This window comes from Athene cunicularia (assembly GCF_003259725.1).
Source record: "Athene cunicularia isolate RWA chromosome 8 unlocalized genomic scaffold, athCun1 chr8_part1, whole genome shotgun sequence".
NCBI lineage: Eukaryota > Metazoa > Chordata > Aves > Strigiformes > Strigidae > Athene > Athene cunicularia.
Genome location: NW_020799109.1, coordinates 1,792,420 through 1,818,526, shown reverse-complemented (window position 1 = coordinate 1,818,526; position 26,107 = coordinate 1,792,420). Strand labels below are relative to the sequence as shown.

Here is a 26,107-nt window from a genome sequence, read left to right as displayed (position 1 = left end):
TCAAACAGTGTTTAACTTTGCATTTAACAAGGCCTAAGTGATTAAAATGTACAAAGAAAACACCCTCGCTTTGACCACAGATACATCCTGGCTGAAATGCTCAAAGGCGGCGGATAAGAAAGATCATCTCGGCCGGACAACGGAGTTGGGAAACATCCAAGGAGAATAAACTGTTCTCAAAAAACTCGTGATCATAAAAAGGAAAAAGGAGTAGGGGGGGGGGGGGCTAACTCCCCAAACGACCACCTGAGACCCCCGTGCGTGTGTAAATCTGCAACGCCAGCACGACGCAAATGTAACAGGCAGAAAGGTGGAGACTTCTTGGAAAATTTTATACATATTTATGTCTTTAAGGTATATAAAGGCTCAACTTTTAGCGTTGATCCCCCCCCCTCCTCCGTTCACGCAGCGCTGCACTGCAGAGTGCCTTGCCTTCTAAAATTTCAAACTAAGAGGTTTCATTTGAGACCGACTTCGTGGTGACAGCGTGTGGGGGACCGTCGGGACACAGGTGGGGAGACACGAGCCACGGCGACCTGTGGAGGTTGCAGGGACCCTTAGGAGCCGTGAGGATTATAAAGGAGCTGTGGGGAGGCCACGGGGAGCCATGGAGACTGCGGGGAGATGGAAGGAGGGGGGGGGAAGCGGAAAATGGCGGCGACACCCGCTCGGGCTGGGCGGGAACGCGGCGGCCAGCCCTTAGCAACGGTGCTGGGATGCATGGCGGCACGGCCGGCGGAGACCCCCGCTCAGGTAAGTCTGAGGGAACTCAGGCTTCAGCGCGGTGGTGGGGTTCCCTCAGGAAAAAAAAAACAACCCACAACTTTAAACTCACCTCCTGCCTCTCAGGTCCCCCCAAACGCTTCCCGGTGGCGGTGGTGGATGATATCCTGAAGGATGTGTTGGGGAGTTACCTGAGGGAGCAGCGCTACGAGCCGGGTCGGTGCAGGGAGATGGCGAAGGACGTGGCTGAGGTACCGCCGTGCTGGAGGCGCGAGGCGGCCATTTTGTGCTCGAGGCCTCGACGGGGTGTCGGGGTGGGGAGGGCCCCAAATATTAAATATAAAGTGTAAAACAAATGCCGGAGGAAGGCGTCAATATGCGTCAGGAGCTGCTCTGAGGCATGTGCAGGTTTATACGAGGTTAAGGATGAGGTTTGTTCGAGCAATGGTGGCCAAGCACACGGTTCAGTAAAATCTCCATGCTGTGACTGCCCCCTCCAGAAATGCCATTAGTAACTTTTAAGCACGTATCAGAACTTTCCAAACCAGGCCAGTGGGGATGCATGTACAAGCTCCTCATCAGTTAAACTGCTGAGGAGACACTACCTTGACCCTTTATTCTTTCACCTAATTTGGTCCAGAAGAGTGTCATAGGTAGCAAACCAGTTCATCAAATCCAGTAGGAAGACAACAGAAAAGCAAACGGTCATACGAACTATTGTGTGTTGTGTAATACTAACAGCAAATGTTTAATTGAATTAAACATTATAAGTGTATATGGTGACAGGAAGAAAGGGGGGGGGGTGAACAACAAGAGAAGGAGCATCCGCACTTCAAAGAGGTGTGAAGAGTTGCAGACGCCCAATGAAGCCGACAAGGGAGTATTCCCGACCATAAATCTCCTTATTCAAGGAGACTGCTGGGCCTGGGCTGATAAGGACACTGCAGACTTGGTGGATCATCACATTCCAGGCCAAGGGTGAAAAGTACACTGTGAGGAGGACCTGCGGCCTTCATCCCAGACGACCACCGCCCATAATTTAGAGACCCTTACCTGTATTTTTGACAGCTTCTGCGCAAGCGTAAAAGACTGATAAGCTAATTACCATACACAGCGGGAGTAGGCGGGGTTAGGTAATGTATATGTATAGGCATTTAATGAATATGCAATGCTTTGTAGTATAAAATTAAGACAAAATTCCTTGAGAGGTGCGGGCCGTTGTTGGAGCAGGAGACTCCCCGGCCGCCCAGCGCTGTTTTGCTTGTTGCCGCTTGCTAAATAAAACTCTGACGCAGCCAAATTTAAGAAGTCAGTTTATAACAAAGAGCTCAACAGCATTAAAAAACCCACGCTGCCTGCTCTCCTTTCCCCTCTGTAATCATAAGGTAACTGAGAGCACATGGAGGAGAATGTGGTCTTCACATACAGCAATTCCTTCCTTAACATCTGTGCTGGCATTTCTGTAGTCCAGCAGGATGGTGTGCCTGTTTTTAGCAGAGGGCTGTGTTGGTTCTCTTGTGAAACGACCACAGCGGTGTACAAGCCACCTGTCGGTGGGGCTGGGGGAGTTTGCAGGAGGTGTTTCGAATGCTGCAGTTCGAAGATTGTCCTTGCAAGGGCTCGGTACTGCGGTGCTTGCACTTGTCTGTCCCAGAAAGCCAAATCCCTGAGCATCCCCTGTAAAGAGAGCTCAGCACTTGTGTCTAAACGTGGTTTTCTCTTGCAGGTTATTAAAGCTCGGGTAAAAGACGTTATGATACCGAGGTACAAGATTGTTGTGGTGACACATATTGGGCAGCTGAATGAGCAGAGCATGCAGATCGCAAGCAGGTGCCTGTGGGATCCTGTGAGCGATACGTTTTCGTCGTATGTGTTCAAGAACGCTTCGCTCTTTGCTCTGGCAAACGTCTATGCTGTCTATTTTGAATAAGGAGGTAGTTAAGTTTCACAGCAGAAGTGAACCTTCAGCCTAACTCTTCCTGTTCCTGTTGTGGAAAACAGCTGTGAAGGACCAAGGCAACTTTCACCTGTTTTGAAATGTGGTTCCCAGAAGTTTTTTGGCAGTGAATGCAATAACTGTATTTCTCAAAGCTTTCTGTGGGAAGTGATTCTCTGTGAAATGCCTTTTTGCACCTGATTCTAGCTGCTTTGAGAACCGAATATCCCTGTAATACTTTTTTCTCCCTGAATCTGCCCTCACTACATGATCCCCAAGTAGAAACCACAGCGGGATTTTGGGAAAGTAAAACAAAAACATTTTTATCCCTGTTTGTGGGCAGTTAGGTTTGTCAGGCCCTGTGGAGTCATCTCTGTGCACACGCTGTGTTGCAGACAAGTGCTGTGTCCTGTCCAGCTGCAGTAGCTCGGTGCTGCAATCACCCTGCCCTGCCTAGGGCATGGAGGGATCCCTCCAAACCTTCCTGCTGGGCCCAGAGTTATCTTGGGTGTGCTCTGTGGCGAGAAGGGTAGAGCTTTGCTCGCCGGGGGCTGGCCTGCCTGCCCCAGAGCCCCAAGAAAAAGCCCTGGTCACAGAGAAGGTGGCCCAGAGAAAGTGGTTAGTTCTGCTTGGAGAAGACTAGCTCAGCCCCATAGTGTTTGAAATGGCTTATTTTATTACATTTTGTGTGCAAAGCTGAAACTAGAACAGTAGTTAGATGGGAAGAAATAGTCGTGACTATAAGTTTAACTGCTGTAAACGCTTTGTGGAACCCAGACAATCCAACCTGAACTGTCGCTGCAGCCGTTGGCTGGTTTGCACTGCAACTTTTAACATTCAGATTTTACTCCCTAGTGTACTCCAAAGAATAAAGCTACAATTAAAGAATACAGCTGAAATCGTTGTGGTCATGATTATTTTAATGCATGAAGGCTGTGACATTGAACCTCATCAGCGTCTGCTGCCTTTTAGCATAGGGAACTGATCTCTCTCTCGCTGCAGCCGATGCTGCAGCAGGATGTGGTAAGCAACTTGGCTACTTCGCGCTTTTTTAGCATAGATGTTTTCCTGGTGCGGTGCAGGTCTCGCTCTGTCTCGGGCTTGATGTTGTGGATTTCTTCAGTGTCAGTCTCCAGCCTCTGGTTTGTGTATGTTGAGGAGTCAGCATAACCTTTTTCTTCTGAGAAGGGCATGGGATTTTCACTCTCTGTCACATAAAAATCAGAAGCTAAAAATTAGAAGTCATGGAATCATGAGCAGTGATACTTATTTTTACTAGAAAGACAGACCAGCCTACAGCCGGGGAGCTGAAAGTATTATGTACCAAATCCCCAACTTCCCACCAGGGCAATATTAAAACAGATATGCAATGCACACATTCTGTGATTAACATGTAAAACCCAGTAATTTATGGATTTATATTGAAGAGTGTTCTTGGGAGGAATAGTTGCCTTATCAGTCTTACACTGATGTATTTGCTTTGAAGAGTAAAACCATTATTTGGTGTGTTGGTGGTACTTGACCAGCACTTTACTCTGGAACTGCTTGTGGGTTTCCTGAAATGCAGGTATCATGTTAAGGCATCAGATACCCCACATTTTCAGAGTTCCTGGATGTTCCCGCTTAAAACACATGTGAATTTTGAGCATAATTTAAGTACTGCAGTACTCCTGGGCACTAACTTGTGGAGTTTACAAAGGTACGGTAGTTCTCTAGCTTAATTTATCAGCAGGGGTTTCTTCTCCTTTAACAGACTCAGGTAGCGTGTTGCAGGTGGCATGGCTTTTTATGTTTGTTTAAAGCTGCTACTACAACAGAATTTTCAAAACAGGCAGATGTTACTGCATTGAGAGTGTAGAAAGCCTCTGTTCCTGTCATCTGCCTCATTTATTTTATGTTTTCTAGTTACTTTAAGCTATCAAGAGTACAGGTTTTTAGCAGTGCATGTAATGGTTGAATTTTCTGACTTTAAAAATATAAATATATACAACATCATGTGAAGTTACTTAAATTGCAGAGTGTATATTCAACATATTTTAATTATAATATTCTTAAGTTGTAATAAAGTTTCTGGTTTCTAGTGGGGAAAGCGGTTGAAGATCAAGAGTAAAAAAAAAACTTGCACTGACTGCCGCCAAGCTTGTCTCTGACATTTAAAATGTCACGACACACAGATTTTCAGTGGCAGCCTTGGGCTTCGCTTCTCGTTCCTGGGTTGACTTGGGAAACCTTAATCTTAAATGTTTTTTTTATGCAGCGCTAAGCTCAGCCGAGCAAGCTGAGGTTGCAGCAGCTCGCTGGCTGCCTCAGAGCAAAGCCCTTTGTGCCAGAGATGTGTGTTGTTTGGGGGAGTGGCAGGAGCTGGGGTACAGCCCGCAGGTGAGCGGGTGCTTCCAAATCCCCTCAGAGGTAGGCATTAATTAATACATTAATAAAGGTAATGCATTAATTAGTACTTACCAAACAGGTAGTGATAATCAGTCAAATGCCTTTTCCACCGGGAGCCGCCGCAGGTGAAGACGACGGCTCTGACAAAGTCCCTCCCGCAGAGCTTCACGGTGTTTCCTTCGCCTCTTCCTTGGCAGGCCGTGGCCAGGAGAGCCAGCGAGGCCAGCACCAGCACCGCAGCCCTCATTCTGCAGCGGCCCCACGCCCAGGCCGGGTGTTGGCAGGGCAGGAGGGAGCTGTAGAGCCGAGATGGGGAGTTTGGCAGAAATCCTCTCATTTATACTGAGGGCCCATCCGCTCCGCTGGGTAAGGGCTCGTTCTGGGGATGACTTAATGTTTGCTAAAAACAAGTTAATCGCTTGTTTCCGGTAGTGTTTTAAGTGCTTTGGGATTTTGGTCAGGTATTAAAGACTCCTTAGGACGGTATAACAGCTTTACTGTAGGAACATGTGTAGTATAACATGTTTATAGGGTACAGGCTTAGATCAATGCCATTAATGTGTATGTTCTGCAGAAGTGAAAGGGTGTTTATTACATGATTTGCAGATAATGGGTTTTGTCTCTGTGTGCTTCCCACACAGCTGTGCTTCCGTAGCCTGTTGCCCAGTTGTGCCCATTGCCACAGTTAAAGCAATGTTGGGGCTTTTTCTGTGAGTGATGCCAAACTAAAATGGAGTTAGCTCCTTCCAGTGATGTTGGCAGTTGTGTACTCTTCATTACCCCCTGCTGCCTTCCCTGGTCAAGCTGGCAACTGCGGACACATTAGAGGAACCTGCTGGTCCCATGCCCACGAGAAAACCAGGTACTAAGGGGGAGTTTGTGGCAAATATCAGCTTCCAAGCCTCCAAATGTCCTACTGTGATTCCTGGTGTGCCGAGTGATAGGATGTGGATCCCCCAGCACACAGAGCATTGAAGCTGTAGTAAACTGTACAGAGCAGCGTAGTTGTTTGACAGCTCGGGTCCGTAGGTATTCGCCTCACAGCCACTCGATCCAGTGGAGTAACTCTACTGCCCCTGCACAGCCTGCAGCGAGGCCTGTGGGTATGGCCCTTGTCTGAAAAGGCATGGAAAAGAGAGGGAGAGTCTCTAAACAAGACACAAAAGAGCTCCAGATCGGCATCCTGGCCATCCTTTTCCTCTTGGTACTACCTGAAAGACAGAAGTGGGTTCCCCAAAGTAGCGTGGAGTCGTGTTAACTCTGCTCTGGGACCAGTAGATCAGTTAGGAGAAAAGTCCCTTCCTATTGCTTGGGATGTTGTTGGCTACAGTTGCTGTCTATAAAAAGTTCTTGCAATAAAATGCCTTAAGGAGAAAATTTGACAATTATGAGGTCAGAAATTCCATGCTTAAGAACAAAATACATGAGGAACTTTGGAGATCTTTAGCACTTCCTAGCACCACAAGTGTTTTCCAGCACCATAATGTTACAGTTAATTAGTTTACACGATGTGCAGGGTGAATTACGATGTGTTACAGCCTTGACAGAAAGCTCATTTTTTACCAGTACCATCGGTAAGTAAACAGTCATAACCACCGATGGAAAATATATGGTGTATTTTGTTCAGATTTGTAATAATGATTAACACATGATTCACCCTAATGTGTGTCTTTCTTTGAAATGCACAAAGATTAATTTTATGTCAAGGGTAAGCTTGCATGTTCACTGTAAAATGTGCCAAACGCAGAAGGAAGTGAATGTTAATGCATCACAAATCATCTTTAACTTCAGTGATGTGTTTAAATGTCGGACATTTATTGTCAGGCTAATGAGAGAGTCTGAACGTTCTGTATCTATAAAATACACGTCTCGCTCCACTGTGCTGTCAGGAGCAGGCAGAGCCAGGCTTTTGTATCGCCGGGCGGCCCTCCTGCGCTCCCAGGCAAGAGGCCTAAGCCTAGATCGTAGTCTTGACTACTCTTCTGTAGCGATGCTCCATCTTCCAGTGAGCAGTCTCTGAGAATCCTCAGAGACCCTGCGGTGGCTCGCTGGGTGCTTTTTGCTGTTTTTTCTGAAATGGCCCCCAAAAAGACAGCTTAGCCAGCTGAGCACTGCTGCTTCCAACCAGTGTGGCCTGAGCAAGCATTCCCAGCAGCTTTCCAGCTGCCAGGGCTGGGCATGGGGAGGTGGTGAGATCCCCAAAAATGCACAGCTGGCTGCTGGAGCTGCAGAAGTCAATCCTTGCTCTGGGACCACCCTGTTAGCTCCTGTGAGGAGCTTTCTGAAAAGTGTCATTGTGGAACAGAGTGAATTTAAACTGCGATTTTACATTATCCTGATTTGTTGGGGGGTTGAAAATGTGGGTCTTGGCTTTTGCCTGGTGTGAGATGATCTGTAGGTCGCAGGAGCCCTCGGTGCCCCTCAGAGCTTGGCTGTCAGCCCCAGCGGTGGTGGGTGGGATGACAGATGGGATGGCTCTGATCAGAAGGACGGTCATTTACTACACGATTCCACAGGGGAGATACAGACTACATCAGGTAAGGACTTTGGCATTTTTGCTCTTTGAGTAACCCAAGGAGAAGAGACCTTGGAGGAAAAAAAAAACCCAAAGAGAAAACACTATGGAGACACTTCTTACTGGTATTACAGGGAAGGCCTTGTCTAATGAGGGGGGAGATTTACAGCATTTGAAAGAAGTTCCTAACCAGTAGGGTTTCAAAGAGAAACTTTTTAATGATTGAAAAAGAACAAACAGTTGATGTTAATGCTACAATAAATCTTTTCTTGCTGTTTACCAGCTGAGAAGGGCAATCGTGTAGCTGCTGTTAAAGACCTACAGCAGGACCAATTATGTCCTTTAAGGTATCAACCTGTAGAACAAGAGGGAAAAAAAGAGCTGTATGAGAGTGTAATTGCAGTGTAAGACATGCAGTGATCCCAAATCCTTGTTGATGAACTGAGAACAGAACTGCTTGTGCAACGAGCACCCAGAAAGCAGGTGAAGGTGGTTCGGATCACTGTCTGCTTGGGAATTCTGTTAATACTGTGCTTCCCTCTAACAGTGCTCCTTGAAAACGGGCCTCTGGGTGGCATGTGCAGCGCCACGCTTAGCAGCATTACAAATGTATATCTTGTTTATGAAGGGAATTAATTTTCAAGATGATACACGTATGGTAGCGGTCCAATCGCCCGCGAAGTGATCATTTCCCTTAGCGTTAGTTGTAGCATAGCCCCTGTCGTGCTGAGCCTTGTGCAGACCTAAGCTGAGGAAGACCCTGCTGTTACCAGAAAGGGGAGTGAAGAAGATGGATGGTGCTAACGAGGCTCCATGACTCAGTGGCCACTTATGCCACGTGCCCAAAATCTGTGAAATTGAGCACTGATATTTTCAGTCCTGTTCTGGCGACATAGCCAGAAAATTCTCCCTGTACTCTTATTAACAGAAGAACTCTGCTCAGAGGACTTGGGCTGCTTCGTGGCGATTTGTAGGAAAAAAAATAATTTTATTTTCTAAATTTAGCAACAATGGCCTCACTTCTAGTTTTTAAAGAAACTATCTTTGATGGCTTACAGCACTTAGTAAACGAGGCTGGTAATTACCCGCATTTTAAAATGTGCTAAAAATTGTGAATTATTAATGCTTAATACCCTAAGAATGAAGCTTAGATCAACATCGGCATTTTTGTTCTCCAACTTTTAGTGATTCGCACCCTGTAACTCCGAAGGGGTTTCACGAAGTACCAGGCCTGCTTTACGGATTGGGAAGCCAAGTCCCATAAAGCCAAAGCTACTCGCTCAGAGCTGGAAGGACAGAGGGAGCAGCGCAGTTTGGGGCCACAGGCCACTGGCAGGTAGATCCTGGAGGTACCCAGGGTAGCGTCAGGATTTTGGACCCGGCAGGGGCTTTGGTGTAAATTAGCCCAGATTTATGCAGAAACGCAGAGAAGGGATGCCCAGTTGGCCTTGTACACTGCAGGTGAGAGGGAATCTGTGCAATGGTAGGATCGGAACGGAACCTAGTCTTGGGGCAAGTCAAATCCTCGCCTGTCAGCTAGGAGGGAACAGCCCTCAGTGGGGTAAGGAGCGGGTGCTCGGGGCTGAAGGCAGTGCAGAGCCAGAGGGCTAGCGGGTTTGCTGCCACGGCGAGGCTATCTTGGAGGTGGCCAGGAGAGGGCAGGTCGTGCCTGCCTTCTCAGCAGGTGAGGGCGTCCTGCTATGTGTGTCCCCGCGTTTGGAGGAAGCACCACTTTCCTGCCCTTGCCCCAGTGCCTCTCCCAAACCCATCTGTGGCCAACCTCTGGATTTGCGATCCAGTGAAACCTGAAGTTTGACACTGACTTACCTGTTCCTCAAGTTTCTAGGGGTACGGCATGAAGGAGAGCAGGAACCACCTCAGCTTTCAGCCGGGTTATGGAATCGTGTCTGATTGCACCTATTTCGGTATTTATTAGCAGAAATCCCTTTCTGAGGAACGAAGTAGCAGCCAAGCATGTGGGCCTCTGAGGAGCACCACCTTCTCCCAGTGAGTCGTACCTTATCGCTGGGGGGAGCAGGCAGGTTGTGCAGCTCAAACACACTGACTTCCCCTTGAGTGTCTCCTGCCAGGAGGCAGTCGGTAGTCTTGGCAAAGAGGACAGACGTGAATTTTGCTCCTGGCTTGGCCAAGCAAGAGGTGACGGGGTTCAAGCTGCAATCCAGCAGAGGCAAGAACTAAGAGGTAAGAATGCATTTGCCCGAGGGTACTATCCTGTGAAGTCGAGCAGTAAAGCAGGCCTGAAAATGTTGCATGTTTTACTTGTTATGTTCTAGATTAATTCAAAAACTAAGAAATGAAGCAGTGTTTTGTTTGGTCTCTTCCAGAACAAAAATCCCAGCTGCTATTAACGACAGTATCCTGGTTGCCTAAAATCTGTCCTGTTGCCTAATATGGGGGTGGGGGTGGTGAATATTTTTATTATATGAATAATTTGCTTTTTGGTCCTGCAAGATTTGGTGGGCCTCCTACTCCACTGCAGGCTTTATGATGTCACTAATACTAAATAGTACAGGCCAACAGTACAAGGCTAGGGATTAACTAAGCTGCGCATAAAGTGTGCACCACTGGGAAAACGTGGTAGGAGAACTTCTGACCATCTTATCCTTACAAAAGGTCCAAAGTACTACAGCTCAGTTTTGTTATTTTTCCTTTTACCTATGGCAGTGGTAGAACCTGTGATTTCAGAAAAAAGGCAGTTTCACCCTTTATCGGTTCCATGAAGCATCCAGCTCCTTGTTTTATGATCACAGTTCTCTGGTAACTACCATCTGCTTTTAGAAAAAGTATTTCAAAATACAACACTGGCAATAACTAAGCAAGCAAATGGCATGGAGCTGTCATGATCTGGTAACAATACCCATTAGGCAATAACGTGTAGTCTTTGTGCCATTAAGTTTCAGAATCTCTGAGCAAAGTAATTACTTACGTGCTGACACTAAGATCCCAAACTTCTACTCTGCTTTCATTCACTGCTGCAAATACGAAGGCTGATTTTGGAGACCACATAATGTCATGAACAAAAGCAGGGATGGAAGTGAAAGTTAACACGGGCGTTTGGGAATCCTGGTGCCATAAAATAATGCTCCAGTCTGTAGAGCAGCTTAGGAACGTGTCAGTGCTGAAGGGATTCCAAGCGACTTTGTACACTGGACCCTTGGTGTTTGGGGAGAAACAAGAAGTTTGTGTTAGTCCAGAGAGCTACAGCCTCACAGGATGGTTTTTAAAAGCGACCTTTCATCAAAATCCCTGACCATCCTCTGCCCTTAAACCAGCAAAACCAGCGTTGTGTTACGTGCACCTGTAGGAAATTAGGATGCAGCAGATGTGATAAGACAGGGAAGGTCTTAGGAATAAAAAGCATTTGGCTGATTCTGTCCCTTCACTGGCTGTTATGAGAAGCCAATGCTGAAAGGGCAGCTTCTTGGGTGATGCAGAGACTTTCAAAGAAAGAGGTGCTGTTAAAGTTCTGCAGTCTTTCAGAGGTAAGACTGTTTAACTCTGGTTTGCAGGACAACCAGATTACTGATTGTTTCCTTAAAGTAAAGCCAGAGCTAAAGCTTTAAAAGAGTTTATAATACAAGCTTTAATAAATTACATTAAAAAATCCCCACTTTATAGTGTAGAAAATAAACTTGTACGACTGTGACGCTTTATGCTATGGGAAATTATTCCTAATATAAGAAAATAAATTTACGTTTCTTCTGTTGCAGATGTTTTGCTTAGTAAATAAGCAAAGAAACGATTACATTTGTGACCTTAATTGAACAGTTTCTGCTGTCGTTACTTTTTCTATGTATCACTCACCTTATGGCCTCTGTACGTCTCTAGAAACTGCTCACTGCATGAACAGGAACACTTGTGGATATGACCCTCTTCTGTTCCAGCAAGATAAAAATTAGCATCCTGAAAGAAAGGTAAAAGAAGCCTATGTTAGATTAATCTATTTATTACTGCTCTAAAAATCTGTAAAGGACTGGAGGGGTTTGGCAGTGACAGTCCTCTGAAAAACAGAGGTGGATGGCCAGGATGTTGTGTGCTGGGCTGCACGCAGGTGTGCTGCTGAGGTGTTGGGGGGTACGGAGAGCGGTGCCAAACGTCCTGATGTTCTCCATCTATGCAGAACAGATGCTGTGATTTTTTTGACTGCTGAAAATCCCAGACTTTCTGCAATTCACATTGGCAAATGCATGAATTCTTCAGGTGCTCTGTGGACTAAATATTCAGCTGGATAAAGAGAAGTGTGGCCATCTAAGTCCTAGACTCAGGGGATGTTGCACAGTCAATTTCTCACAGATTTGACCAACACGCAAAGGAAAGTTGCCCTAGGATCTGGCTCAAAGCAAACGTGAGTAACACGGCTGAAGTGACAGCGTTGTTCACAGAGAGGGATTACTTGTTTGGTTTACATATGATCCATTTTGGGTGAAACTGTTATTAGCTAAGAAGGAATTTGTTTCAGAACTAAATATGCTGTAAATACCAATGCCAAGTGCCAGGCTAGTGCATATTAAAGCAGCTCCAGCTGAGGATCTCACCCCTGCTGCACAGTTTTCCTGGATAATATGTTAGCCAGGATAGACTTTTGGAGCCTACCTTTGGATGAAAGTCAAAGCACATTCCAGCTGCCTGTTGAGATATCAGAACTTCTTTTTTCCTTTCTTTCCCACCTGGTAATTTTTTCTTCTCACTTTCTGTTCGCTTTATTTTCATCAGATCTGTACAAATAGCAAGAGTTTTTGTCAAACAGGTCTGTGACAGTGCTATGAATAACTCATGCTGCTTTGGAATTCTCAACAGCTCTTAAATGTTTTGTGTAGTATGATAACTGGTAGAAAGAATGTCACCTGAAATAAAATGTAGCAACTGCAATTTCAGGTATTATCCCTCTGCAGAAAAGCTGCAGGGGAAAATGCTTACCAGTGCAATCTAGTCTTTTCTGTATAAGCCACTCGGTTATCCGGCCATCTGCTGAGATACAGATTAATGTCTCTCTTTTGCCATCTCCTGTTGCCCCTCTGTCCTGTTCCACCCACCTCAGTTGCCATATAGGACCCGTGTGTTTATTTGAGGATTCCCTGGGACAAAAGATGCACGTGATAAATCATACATGAACAAAGACAAGACAGTATATTTGAAAAATAATCAGCCTTCCACTTTGTAAGAAACATCAAGTCTCAATGACAGAAGTGTTTAGCTTTTCTTTAAAAAAGAAATCTGAACGTTGGCTGTTTTCTCCAGGAAAATGTTCCTTTTATCAAACATGTCTGATATTTAGTTTCAGGGCACTGTTTATCTGCTGACACACCTTTCATCGATACCTGAATCATGAAATCAGTCTGCACCTGTGGAGCTGCCCTTAGGGCAGATGTCTCCCTGATCACCCCCTCACTCTCCTTCTCTTCTGAATTCCTGCTTATCCCTCACCTATTCGGATGTTCTCTCCGTTTTGGGCAAGTGGAATCAGTGAGAAAACACCAAAGCCTAACACTGGTCTCCCTTAAGGATTTATTACCTGGGGCAGGATTGTCCTGGTTAGTTCAAATGATACATGGTGGGAACTTGCTGCATTTTCTTAAGAAGTCAGAGCATAGTACTCGTTTGTTTCACCTTTCCAACATGAGGAACTCGCTTTATGTGCACAGTAACAGCACAGAGAGTTTCATAAGGAGCAGTGGTGTTAAAGTGTGTAAACATTTACCACAGAAATAAGAACAGAGGGTGATGGCAGCGTCCGAGGGTTTGGCTGTATCAGTGTGAATAGGTGGATGGGAGAAGCCTGGCTGGCTCACTCTGACCCTTCCAGGCATTTATGCACTGTCATAAATTTTTGTGTCAGTAGTTTTGCTCCAGAAACTTCTAGTATTTGAGGTTATTGTTTATGTAGGCATTTCCAATCAAAACTTGGAGGATACTGACAAAAGCCGAAAATGGAAAAAAATTGCATGGCATCCCTGGCATTCACAAGCCTTACTTACCAAGACTGTTACTATTCCCTCAGCTGTGGCTGTTCTTTAATTTGTTATTTGCTCGAATGTGACCAGGCTGGGAGGAATCATGGGGAAATCACAGCCTCACCTGCTGTCCAAAAGCGCGGCGTCCTTACAACTCCGTACGTTATAGATTGCGACAGAACCATCGTACGTTCCAACTGCTAAAAGATTTGGGCTTGCTGTAGAAAAATCCAAAGCAGTAACACCATGCTCACACCGGAAAATACGCTCTGGCCACTGACCAGTAGAAAAATACAAAAATGTTATCAGTTAGTTTCTTAATTTACCCCAGTCTTCTCAGCACTGGATACTAAATTGTCAGGCTCTGCCGGAAAATTGGGAGTGTTGATGACCACAGTCGCTACTTCTAGACAGAAATTAGGTGCTATATTCTAAATGGTTCAGTTTATTTCTTTCTGCAACTGATAAAATTAGGAAAAAATAAAGACTGTGCTGAAATATGACACTGTAAAAGAAGTTAGATGGGCCTACTCCAAACGAAATACCTAAAAGTCAAGTTCCCTAAGATTCAGCTGTGTGAGTACAGTGTGAGGGTTTTGATTCTTTTTTTTTTTTTTCTTTTTAAAACAAACTTGGCATTTTAGAAAATTTATCTGGTTGTTTGCTATCTTGTAATATGAAAGTAAGTACCTTTCTGATTACGGGCACTTAGCTGAAGATAAAATGCAATCTAACATCCTTCAGGTAATTTGTAAACCACGATTTTCATGTGATTTCTGCATGTAACCAAAGAACTGATTCAGCTCTTGTTGTAAGATTGAATCCTTAAGGTCACTGCACCAAGCTCTTGAAATGGGAAACAGTAGAGCGTTAGTTTGCAAAGAACTGCATTTCAGTGTGTGTGCCAGGTCTTATTTCTTGATGTCGGGGACTATGGTGACATCGGGGAATTAGAGTATTTGATTGTTGTTAATGTGATAAATATGCAAAGACTCAACTCTGCATGATTTAAATTAATAATGCAAAGACTCAACGCTGTGTGATTTAGCTTAATACACAGTTTTGGCCAAGTGAAGTTTGTAGAACAAATCAAACTGAAGTTGTGTAATTTGAAGGCAATCAGATGGGGTTTACTGTGTTACTTTGTAGCTGAGATTTCCAACATTTTTTTTTTTTAATGGATAGTTTGAAAAGGATCGGCTTTCAAAGGGATATGTAAAGGTGTAAATGTTACATCTACAAAATCTACTGTCTTTTTGACAGTAATATGAGAAGTTAGATTAGATAATTATATTATATACTTTTTTTTTTTCCTTCAGCCTAACAGAATTTCATGGTACAATAGAAAATGTATTGGAAAGGATAATTTTTAAATTTAAAATACATACGTTCTCTGTAATGAGAGTTTGGAATTATTGAACAAAAGTTCTGTAGATTTTGAAAACCAAAATATAAATGGATTTATTTTCACATTTGCTGCGCTCAAGACTTTGCCAGTCTAAAAACCAGTTTCTACACACCTGGATCTACCCAGAGTAATAACAAAATAGATTTCCAGTCTTGGGTAGGTCATCGTAGGGATTGGAAACGGGCTACCAAGATCTGCGTTGCTAAGTTGCCTCGCACAGACTGGTACTACCCGAGAGCTGTAGCCATCTGTTAGTTGTTTGGTGGCCTGTGTGCAGTGAGTTTAGTTCCTGTGAACAGATGTCCACGTTACCAAACCACCAGTACAGTCGGCGCTCAGCGTCAACTGAGAGGACGGGCGGGCGCAGAAACTAAACTGCTTCCTACAGGCGCTTCCTTTGGGTCGGGATTTAAGCACGTTGCTAGGTACTGCAGTCGGAATCAATTTTCCAGAAATGTGTGGTTTGGGCTAGCAAATTCAACCTTACTGGCTAGGTCTTGCTTTTTGAAACGGGCAAGGGGAAATAAATAAAGCAGAAATAGTACAGCAGAAAAAGGCATTGAAGGAAAACAAACTGGCTGCTCATTACCATGGGGTTCTTCAGTGACCAACAGCAAGCCAAGCCTTTCTTCTGTTCTTTAAAATTAAATGCTCCATAACCAACAGCTAAAAGATCCTAAAAGATGAACACATATATCTTAGTTTAAGTTGAAGTTCAGTCGTATGTTTTTAAAAGGCAGCTTTCTGCTAACAGTTGCTCTCAGAGCTAAGTCTGGAGAAATAACGCTCATGTCATAGGCAAGTAGAGTCACACACAAGAAAAACACAATTTCAGAATTTCTAGAGTACTGGAAACTGGTTCAAGTAAAAGTGCATTCATAGCCACTATCGGTTGTGTTTGCAGTCCCCCCTCCCTGGCCATCATAAAAATAATGTCTCTTTCCAGAGATGAATATACATTGTTCTATAACCACATTTTAATGTGCAGTATTTAATGGAATAGGTAATAATACTTCCACTTCTCTCTCTCAACATTAGCTGTAAAAGGAGGTTCAGCAACCACATCAAACTCTGAGCTTTTAGCTCTCTGCAGTGAGTCCAGTGAATTCCATTTGTTCCTTTTCATAAGCAAAAGTAAGAAACAGCAGCAAGACTTCAGTCTTCAACTCCTTTTATTTTTTTTTTCCTACACACGACAAGTCGTTTGTGAAACTAACACTTTAAAAGTAGGCATTTGTTTGCCCTAGAAGTCTTAAGACTGAAGTCTGTAAATGCAGCCAACTTTAAAATATCTGGGGATCTGGTGTACTAATAGTACAAAATGGTCTTTATTTTTTCTCTTTTTTTCCCTTGGGGAATTCTTATTGATTTTATGTTTCTCATCTCCACCTGCTTTTTACCTTCCTTCCATTCATTATTTTTGTTGTGGCCATAGGAGAACTCTGCTGGAAAAAACTGAGCCTTGCATTGCTCTGAAAGTGGAGGTGGCAGAGTCATTCTGACCCCCACCAAAACAGTATTCAATAAACCTGGGCCAGCTGCACAGAAACCTCTGCTGGTTTTTATGCATCTCACCCTTAAAGAGTTTGATGAATGCTGCTTTTTTGGGAATTACTGTTAGAAACAAGGATGTGGTATCTAAACCATCATGAACAAACTCCATCAATGGTGATAAAGTTTAATGGTAGGAGTTTACATTTCAACTTCCAGTTCTGTAACAGACCAAGTCTGTTATCTTAACATTGTTGTTCAGGTGACTGCCCATGGTAAACTGGACCAATTAAATTAAATTCTGGACCAGTTAAAGCTGTTGTGATACACTTATAGGAAAGGCCTAGTGCAGCTGTCCAAGCTGTAGAATAATGCAGCAATATTGTTATGTGGAAGGACAAAATACAGCGTGGGATGCAAAGGCAACCTACCTGACTGTTGGGGGGAATCCATCACTCTGACATCCCTCCCAACAAAGTACATCAACATCAGGAATTTATTTACACCAACAATTGCTTATACCACTTTGTAAACAGCCGAGAAGCAGTGATTTGTTAACTCACTGGGTTTGCTTTGCTCCAAGCCATAGTGCTCACGCTGTGACCATTAGTTAAATCACACATGTATGACCACAGCCATTCCAGTCGGGGAGGTACAATTTCTTCTGAGGTTTCCTTGAGATCTGACAGAACTGATGGCTCAATGAACCCTTCCTTCTGCTCTTCCTTCTTCTTTTCCTTGTCACGCTCCCCGTGTTTAGCTTCTTTCCTGGCTGCTGCTGTACCACTAGTGTCTGTTGTAACGCCGGGGTCTAAAATGCACAAATATAGTAGAGTCTGAGTAGTAACATTTCACATATCTAACTCCAGTCGTTCACATCAGAAGAAAAATTTGCTCTTTTGGCAAATATTTTGCAGGAAAAAAAAAAAAAAAAAGTGAAGATGCGAGGACTTAAGACATCCTAACTTCTAAAACTGTGGCTAAAATATTGATAGGGACATAGAAGGGGGCTGGATCAGGCTGTAGTGTGCCAGTTATGCTCCAGGTGTTTAATGAGTGGGTTTAGTTACCCAGCAACAACTTGGGAATTTATGTCTGCCCCCCACCAGGAATGTTTCTACTCTCTCATATTTAAAAATTTGTTTAAACAGGGATTTTTTTCAAGTTAGATGCCAAATTTTAAAGAGCCACATTTGGGCATTGATGCTGCCGCACTGTAACTAAGTTACATGATGCTGGAATAAATTGCTCATTGCTTGAGAAAATTAAGCATAGAGCATATTTTTAGACTCCATTTGCTAAGTATTTTTTTGTTTACTCACCCCTTTATTTTACGTAATGTGCAAATCATAGATTGATCTCCGATCACTGTTAACAAAACAAGAACACAATAACTGCCACGTTGTCAGAACAAAAGTCCTCCAGGCCAGTATCCTGCTCCAACTACAGCTAGTTCCTGAAGAGTGACAGAATGTAACAGGTTCACTGCCTGAGAAACTGAAATACTCTATCACACACAGAGGTAGGATGTGATAAAAGAAGTGTGGCTCTGCCTTTTTTTAGTGAATCCCTGTGTTAACTTGGAACTCCTGTAAAAGGTAAAATACTACTTAGTACTTGGGTCCAGGTAATGCCTCTTACAGCCTGCAGTGAATGTGCTTTGTGTTAGACACTGAACGTCTATCAGGCTAAAACTTCTGTTCACCATCAGTCTCCTTAGAAAAAAACCTGTAAAAAAACCTGTAAAAGACATTCCAATGCAAAGAATGGTTGGAGAAGTATCAGAATTAATCTGTATCTATCTGAACTGTCAGGAAACAAGTTTGACTCATATTTTGAGTAAGTCTCAGTTTGAGGTGATAAAGGGAGATGAGCCAGCTCAGAACTCATTTATTCAATTCTTCCACCAAGTATGGTGGGGATGGCTGTTACAGTTCACACGGATATCTCATAAACTCTCTCCTGCTTTATCTATTTCTTAAACGACTTATTGTCTGTAAAAACATTCAGTGAGGGATGTAACTTCATGACTTTTTCAATACCATGCAAAGCCTCGTGCTGAAAACGGGGCAGCCAGTAAGAAACAAACCTGTAAGGACAGGAAGCTGCCGATAAGCTGCAAGTTTGGGTTGAAAAATATTCTCCATTAGAATCCTCTCCATGAAAAATAAATCCTGCTGAAAGTTTTCTGAGGTTAATATAGCTTCTGAACGGCATTCTTCCTCTTTGTGGATTCTGGCAAGGACAGCACCTTCCGCAATCATTGTAGAAGTTGTGCTGTCTGACAACAAATAATATAGGAAAAAAGAGTTTTAACGTGATAATACATAAAAGTCAGGGGGGGATTTCTTTTCCTCCTCCTCCTCCACCTGCAAAAATCATAGAAGAAGCTATCATCATAAAAAAATACTTCCACTATTAATTTTTCTTGCTTTGTTTTCCTTTATTGCTCAAATATTCAGTATGATGAGATACTTCTGGAATTTTCCACAGTTAGTGTTTTGCTTCTACTGTCCTAAGTGAGTTAGTACCAGCAAACTTTGTCATGGATTATTTAAGATCATTTTTGACAGCACTGTACAAGATTCTTTAGCAAACTCTCTTTCAAGTGCCAGACAGGCAGACCAAGCACTTTCTTCACACAACACAGTGATACGTATGGTTTAGGAGGATGAAAACATGGAAGAAATGTAAACCTGGAAAAATGTTACCTCTGTCAGAAGAGACAGACGTAGTCTGATTGTGGGTTTTGGGTGTGTGAGATTTGCTGCTTTTCCCAGTCGTAGCTCTGCTACCTTCTGCTTTTGGTGCAGGTTTTATTTCTGACGGGTTAAATGAATCGTACAAGTCCCAAGAAGTGGCCATCAGCCCTAGAAATGAATAACACCCTATTATGAAAGTTTCTTGGTTTGATCCATTATCATAAAGGACCATGTACAGCTGAGCAGAGATTTACTTTTTGTACTACACTCTGCTGGGCAGAGGGGCACACAAGGCTGTAGTGACAGCTGCTTTGTGATGGCCGCAGCTGCACCGGGGTCTTCTGGGTGCGTGGCTCCCCTTCGGAGGGGCCATCCGCCCCCCCAAACAAGGCTCCACAGCCTCGCCTTTGTGCGCTCGGCTTTTCAAACGTGGTTGGAATGAGCCTTGCTGGTGCTCAAGGCACACAAGAAAAAGGTTTACAAATCAGATTCATGTCTATTTTCCCTTTATTCTTTTCCACTCATTTTACATACGCTAGCAAACACAAAGGAAAAATGTTTAGAACAGCATTCCCCATAGTTTTCTTTGGCCTCCTACACAAAAAAAAAATGTCCGTAGTGAGGCAAAGCTCAGCACGCACATCTAAAACCTAGATACTCCTCTGTAATTTTCTTAGAGCACTGAGGTTGAACATTTTGTAAAATTGCATCTATCTTGTGAGACTGCCAAGATTTTCTGCTTTCCCCAAGATTTTAAATCTCGTAACAGAGGTTTTCTTCTTTGCATTATGGCAACTAGAAATAGAAACCGGTGTCACCGCAAAGTTAAGGGGAAAAAAGGGAAGTGTGTCTTTTCATATTTCAAGAGTGTAGCTGCGTATTAAGTGAAGTTCTACCTCCTGAGAAGCAGCTCTGCTGTCAGAGACACAGCAGCTCCCAGCTACGTCATGACTATTTTATTGCAATGGATACAGCGCACCAGTACCAATGTTCGAGTTTTAGAGGGGACAGAAGAGGCCACTGCAAATCACACTAGTCTGAACCGAAAGCTCTGGAAATGATAGGTGAGGAAACATCTTCTCCTGCTTAGAGATGGAGGAAAGAAAAAAACCTTTTCCTCAGTATCTGGCCTGTGTGTGGGGAGTGTTCTGAGGCCCACGATCTAGCTGTATGCTAGTTTTCCCAAATACATATTTAATAAATAAACTAAATGCAATAATAAACCCAACTGCCAAGGGTACAGTGCCAGTAAATGAGAGCCTTTCCTACACGGTACTCAGAAAGCTTACCTTTATCTTCCATGATGATTTTGTCACATTGCACTTCCTTGTTCTTTACGGCTCCGTTAATGGTTTGCATCATTTTTTCTACAAAGCGATCATTGCCAGGTCTATTTTTGCAAATGTCAACATAAATCCTATTCCGCTCCCTTGGGGGTAAAAAACAAAAGTGTACGCTGACTTTCTGAAAAACGCTTGCATTCAACTTCTCGGTGTATTTAACCTCAAGTTGAACAGGAGAGGATACTTACTCCATGCCGTAAATTTAATCTTCAGGGGTTTTTTTGGATTGTTAGATTTTATTTCAGTCTATGTGTCATCTTTCAGCAGCTATTTCTGACTTGGGGATGCTGTTCTAAACCAGAAATGGCCTGTAGGGCAGCAAAAATCCCTACTCCAATGACCTTTGCACTTTGGTGGAACTCAAGAGTTCAGCCATACGTAGCTCTCATCGCTTGTGAGTGAATCTAAGAGACAAAAATTAAACTAGTACATTTCTGTTTCGTCCAGCCCTCAGGTTCTGTAGGAATGGTCAGCAGGAATTGTGAAATGCTTTCTATGATTTTGGTTTCACTGTTCTAACAGCAGACCTAGATATATTCTGTGCTCAGGAAGCATTCCTCTTCCCATACAGTTGGCAATATGTGCTGCGTACACCAGCTAAGTCTGATTCAGAGGATGCTCTTCCTCTTCCTTCTCCCCCAAAATCACAGCACTGTGATTCACAGATGGGGGGGGCTGGAGTCCTACCGTGAACTTTGTGTGTATACTAGCAGGAAAAACTCCCTTAACTAAGTTGTTTGACTTGCCAACTGCACTATGCTGCATCTCAGGCTTTGGGGCTTACGTCTCCAAAAGCTGTGTGACAAGTGTCTCAGTCTGACATCCATCAAGGAGAGAACTTTGCTGCACTCTGTCCCACTCAGCTCCTGGGAGAAAGCCAAAAAACTGGGTGTTCTGGGTTAACTCCCTACCAAAGTTCATGGTAGTCCAGGGAGGAGACTCTGAACTGGAAACACTAGATGCCACTGAGGGGAGATGCAGTATTTTAACAGGCAAGGTCGCTTGCGGTGGGGTGAGGTTTCTGCTAGCTAGAAGCACTGTGAAGAGCTTCAGAGGAAGCCAAGGCCTGCCTAGTGTGCTTATATCTCTGTCATTAATAAATGATTAGCTGTAAAGAAGCTACAGGCAAGAGTCAGTGCAGAGGTTTGCAATTTCTTAGTGTTTCCATTAAAATTAAATTGTGTAATTCAGATATACCACACTTCATCTTTTCTTTCCCCCATCCTCTGTGTGTTCTCTTGTCACCATCCCCTGCTCTTGCTAATCTTCCTTAATGGATCAGTAAAAGAGGGGGTGAGTTTGATCAACAAGATGGGGGTTGTAAGGAATTCGGGCTGTCTTGTCAAAAGAGAGACTCAGGCCCAATACAGCTTTAAACAAAGGTGAAATGATCAACTGTAGCAGTCAGAACGCTGAACCTGCACATGAGCAGCCTGGTCAGGACTTTGTAATCAGCAGAAACTGGGTGTGCTGAGCATACTACAGGCACGTACGCAACGACCAGCATACATACTGAACTCTTCCAGCATCTTCTGATTCCACGGACACCACAGCAGGTGGCATAGCCAATATCCAGATAATTTCCGTCTCTGTGAGGTAAATATCCATTCTCCTCCCTAAGTCTTCTCTTGTCAGTTCTTCTTTTATCTCCTCTCGCCTCACCTGCACGTCTGAAAAATTAGATGGGGTTAACAAGAGAAACCTTTTCTGCTCTAAATTTAAAAGCAGTCAAAGTATTTTATAGCTAAAAGCCAAAACTTGTGAGGCACTGGGTTGCTTTGAAGCGTGGGGCATCTCGCAGGCATGTGCTGCGGTGTCTCACAAATCACAGTGCTCCAAAGACCAGTTTAAATCTGTAATTATACTGCATATGTTCTTTACCAGATAAGCTAACAGTTGTGTCTTGTCGAGAGCCAGGTTCTACTATTTCGTCTAGTATGGACTCCGTTGTTGATGCGTTTGATACGGAAGTACTGCTGCTTCCATACGTCCTTCAGTAACAAAGAAATAAGCAGAAATAGTGTGTGAGAGTCCAGATGTCAGTCAGCAGAGCACTACAAAAATAGCAGCACTGTTATCAGGATCAGCCACAGAAGACTGCAAGAGCACATACAGGGATGCTCACGTCGCGAAAGAACTCACAGAAGGCTTAGGAAGGAAAATAATGAAATGGTTTAAAAAAGATTTAAAGAGGAAGAATTCCTCTGACAGCATATCCTGAGGCATTAAATAGCTGATGGAAAAGAAGCTGTTGAGCTTTCAGATTTTCTTAGCATATAATAAGGGGAGGCGTTGGCTACACATACCCAGAGACAGGGCTGCTCTCAACCAGATCCTTTGGTGCTTTGCATGTGCTGAAATGGCTTTGAAACGCACAAGAAACTCGGTTGAAGGGATTAGCTTGTTAACAAAAAACAGGTAAGGTTCATAGAGGGGATAGCTGTGATGATAACTAGAAGTAAAACTCAAAACTTAGGTACCGTTGGGAGGTTTGCGAGCAGATTTTTCGCTTCCTCAAAAGCTAAGTGTGAACAATTAGACAAAAGGCACGGGAAAAAGACAATTTTTAAGGTTCGTATTTAAAACTAATTGATTTCATTTTGTCTTTTAAACGAAGAGGGCTTGTCTCCGAAAAGGATGCGTTTATTTTTCAGGTGATACTTTGTATTTTTTAGGCATTTTTTGTGTATATTTGCTCCTGGTTACTATCCCTACCTCTGAGATGATCCTTTTTAATAGCCAGCCTAGGAAACAGGACAGAAAGATAGTTCTTAAAGAGCAATCTATTCTCCTCAGAAATCACAACGGCATGAACTTTGCCAAAGAAAACAGTAAATAATGCTTTTCTTTAACTCGCATTTTTTTCCAGTGCTGACTTTACTAGTCCCCTTGACTAAACAAATAGCATCTCCTCTCCATACAATTTGGATGTGTACACACCACTGGATAAAGCAATGTGGTTCATTATTTTTCATTTGAAACACAAATAGTTATTTACCTTCTTTTCCATGACTTAATTGAATTTGTCAGCCTGAACATAAAATGGCTCGAGTTCATTGACTTCGTTTATTCCCTCTGTACTGAAGGTTTGTAAATGAAATCCAGTAAGTTGTGAAAGATGTAATTCAGCAATTTTAATTCAGAAGCTTTTGTAGAAGAACATTTTTTGAAATGGATGCACATATGCACACAGAGGTAACTTGCTTAAATTAGTTTAAAAGAGAGGATTCTTACTATGTTAACAATATTTTGATATTTGAACTGAAAGAGTCAAGTTTTTAAAGAGGGTTGTCTGTATTGAATAAGTATCATTAAAACTGACAAAATACTTTAAAAGAAACATGTAACTCTCTGCTGAAATCAAACCTTTTGTTTCCAGAGGATTTTTCCATACCCTCAGCTAAGCAGGTACTGATAGATTCCAGTTTTTGAAAAAAAAAAACCATGCTGGGGAAGGTAGAGAGTATCTTATTGAGGTGCAGATGCCCCTTCGCCTCTGTACAGCCTTGCTCAGACAACCAGAACACAACTCCTCTACCTTTAAGGCAGCATTGTGTCACACAGGAGTGTTCCATCATAATTTTTATGCAGGCCCAACCATTACAAAACCTGCCGTTTGGGTGTCTGCCTTGCTGAGCTGTGAGGTATTCGTCACCATCCCTAAAAATGGGCCATTCTTTTATGTTTTATTAAAAAAATGTGGTTTAGGAAGGAGAACTGGAATAAAATGGGAAATACCACAGAAGTGTGCGTTGCAGTCTGCTTTCACGTGTATGTATTGGCATGGCACAGTCATGAGCACTGACAAATTCCATTCATTCTATTTGTTACCGTTCCTCAAAATCTAAAGGAAATTTATTTCCTTTTATTGTATTTTGGCAACACAATATCGTTATTAACCCTGCACAGTTATTCCAGCTCCCAACCTCTGAAGAGCCAGATGTGTGGCCATTGCAGGGTAGGAACTCCGTGAGAGTGTTTAAGAGACAGCGTATTGACTCACCTTGAGAGCAAACCTAAAACAGCGTTCACTCCTGATGTCTGATGGGTGGAAAAAGAAGAGAGAAAACCAGATCCTGTGGCCCCGAAGTAAGAGCTTGATGCCAAGAGTTTGCCCTGCCTGGGTACAGCTGCAGTGGGATCTGAATGGAAGAGCGGACGGGGCGTCACGTCCTTTCCCTCATCGTCAAAAACCTGAAGAAATATTTAAATTATGATAATAGTTTTACTGTGTTCCCAAAACAAGCGATAGTGATGACACTTGCAACGTTTTATCTCATCTGGAACAAAAAGAAGACTCTGATCCAGGCAGGAATGTGGCAGAACAGATAAATAACCTCTCTCTGCAGATGATGCCTAATATAGCCCAGGAGAGGGGCGAGGGGGGTTGCATTCCCACCTTCCCTTCGGGGCTCAGCCCTGAGAGCGCTGTCACCTTTGCCTGGGACTTCTCTGGAACTGTCTGTATAGGAATGGCTACAGAATACCTGCAAAAACTGTGTTTGTCTCACTGTCAGAGCCACTTCTCCTTCATGGTCAACCCTGTTGTCTTTTCTGGCTTTTTTATTCTATAATCAGTACCGAGAGTGGCTTATGGACTGTAACTATTCCTGTCAAATTAACAGTACAGCAAAAGCAATTACAGAAATAATTACACGGGGTTTTTTATTATACTGCTCAAAATATTTTATTGTAAGAAGATGTTCAGTAAGGTCCTTAACTCTCAGATTATGTTACGGGAATCTTCTGGTTTTTAGGTAAAGACACAGTGGTGCTACAGTCAATATATCTCAGATCTGAAAGCACGTAGTTCTCAGATTAGGAGGGGAGCTGTCAGTCTAATTCTTTAAATTATTATTATTATTATTATTGCAGATTGTTTTTGGACACTAATCATCTCCCTTTCAGAATGGATTAAGCTCTTGGGTCATTCTCTTTCTCCACAGCTCTTCAACCTCAGACATGCCTTTTCTTTCCTCCTCCCTCTCCCACTTCCTTTCTGTCAACAAACCTCCGCAACAACTCACGTTTCAGAGTTTTTAGTGACAGCGTAAATGGCTTCTCACCCGCACGCCGTGCGTGTTACCCACGAGAGACCCCCTGGCTTTGCCATCAGAAGTCACAGACTGGCTTCTGCAACTCGCTGCTCTGTTAGCGTGGACACTGCTGAGGATGCTCGCTCGTCTTTGGCCGCCTGAACTCGCTTCTGATCCTCGCCTTACCCTGAAATCAGTCAGGTTTCAGTCAACAGAATGCAAACAACCAAATACAAACCCTAAATTACTTATCGCTTAACTTCATGAATGGTTTAAATTTAAGCCGCTCGTTGAAACCGCGGTTTAAATTTAAACCATTCAGGTTGATAATCCTGAAATACTCTAATTATTTGCGAAAATCTCCGTTCAGTTTCAGCGGCGATAAGGAGGAGCGAGGCAGACAGGGGTGGGGGGCAGTGCCCACTCTAAAATAAAACCCCCAAAGGCATTTTACTGATTCTGGCGGGGGCTAAGCTTACAAACGGGAACTAATAAAAGGGCAAGAGGCACAGCCGGCATCTGCCCGCGGGGCCGGCTACACTGCCCCGGCTGCCCGCTCAGGCCGGACACCGGCCCGCGCCTCCCCCCGCCCC

At 43.6% G+C, this 26,107-nt stretch overlaps 3 protein-coding genes across 3 annotated transcripts in view; 1 reads left to right on the top strand and 2 right to left on the bottom strand.

Annotated features, from left to right (window-relative positions):
• The first annotated feature begins 693 nt into the window (after positions 1-693).
• Positions 694-3,543, top strand: TCTEX1D1 (Tctex1 domain containing 1). The gene is made up of 3 exons (XM_026854139.1): positions 694-753; positions 850-974; positions 2,450-3,543. Exons 1-3 carry the CDS (start codon positions 717-719, stop codon positions 2,651-2,653), a joined length of 366 nt encoding a protein of 121 aa, XP_026709940.1. The 5' UTR covers positions 694-716; the 3' UTR covers positions 2,654-3,543.
• Positions 3,544-3,600: 57 nt separating this feature from the next.
• On the bottom strand, positions 3,601-5,524 carry INSL5 (insulin like 5). The gene is made up of 2 exons (XM_026854138.1): positions 5,120-5,524; positions 3,601-3,866 (listed from the first exon to the last, which is right to left on the bottom strand). The coding sequence occupies exons 1-2, from the start codon at positions 5,382-5,384 to the stop codon at positions 3,628-3,630; spliced, it is 504 nt and encodes a 167-aa protein (XP_026709939.1). The 5' UTR covers positions 5,385-5,524; the 3' UTR covers positions 3,601-3,627.
• Positions 5,525-7,807: 2,283 nt separating this feature from the next.
• Positions 7,808-26,107, bottom strand: part of WDR78 (WD repeat domain 78) — a gene marked incomplete at its 5' end in the record, with an annotated part of 18,517 nt that continues 217 nt past the window's right edge. The window contains 15 exons of the mRNA XM_026854342.1: positions 7,808-9,734; positions 10,510-10,736; positions 11,388-11,486; positions 12,177-12,298; positions 12,501-12,658; positions 13,659-13,810; positions 15,532-15,618; positions 16,997-17,244; positions 18,523-18,714; positions 19,145-19,303; positions 20,425-20,564; positions 21,992-22,148; positions 22,360-22,469; positions 24,482-24,672; positions 25,545-25,701. Of these exons, the coding sequence (XP_026710143.1) occupies positions 9,440-9,734; positions 10,510-10,736; positions 11,388-11,486; positions 12,177-12,298; positions 12,501-12,658; positions 13,659-13,810; positions 15,532-15,618; positions 16,997-17,244; positions 18,523-18,714; positions 19,145-19,303; positions 20,425-20,564; positions 21,992-22,148; positions 22,360-22,469; positions 24,482-24,672; positions 25,545-25,701 (2,494 nt within the window). The remainder of the gene's footprint in view (positions 9,735-10,509; positions 10,737-11,387; positions 11,487-12,176; positions 12,299-12,500; positions 12,659-13,658; positions 13,811-15,531; positions 15,619-16,996; positions 17,245-18,522; positions 18,715-19,144; positions 19,304-20,424; positions 20,565-21,991; positions 22,149-22,359; positions 22,470-24,481; positions 24,673-25,544; positions 25,702-26,107) is intronic.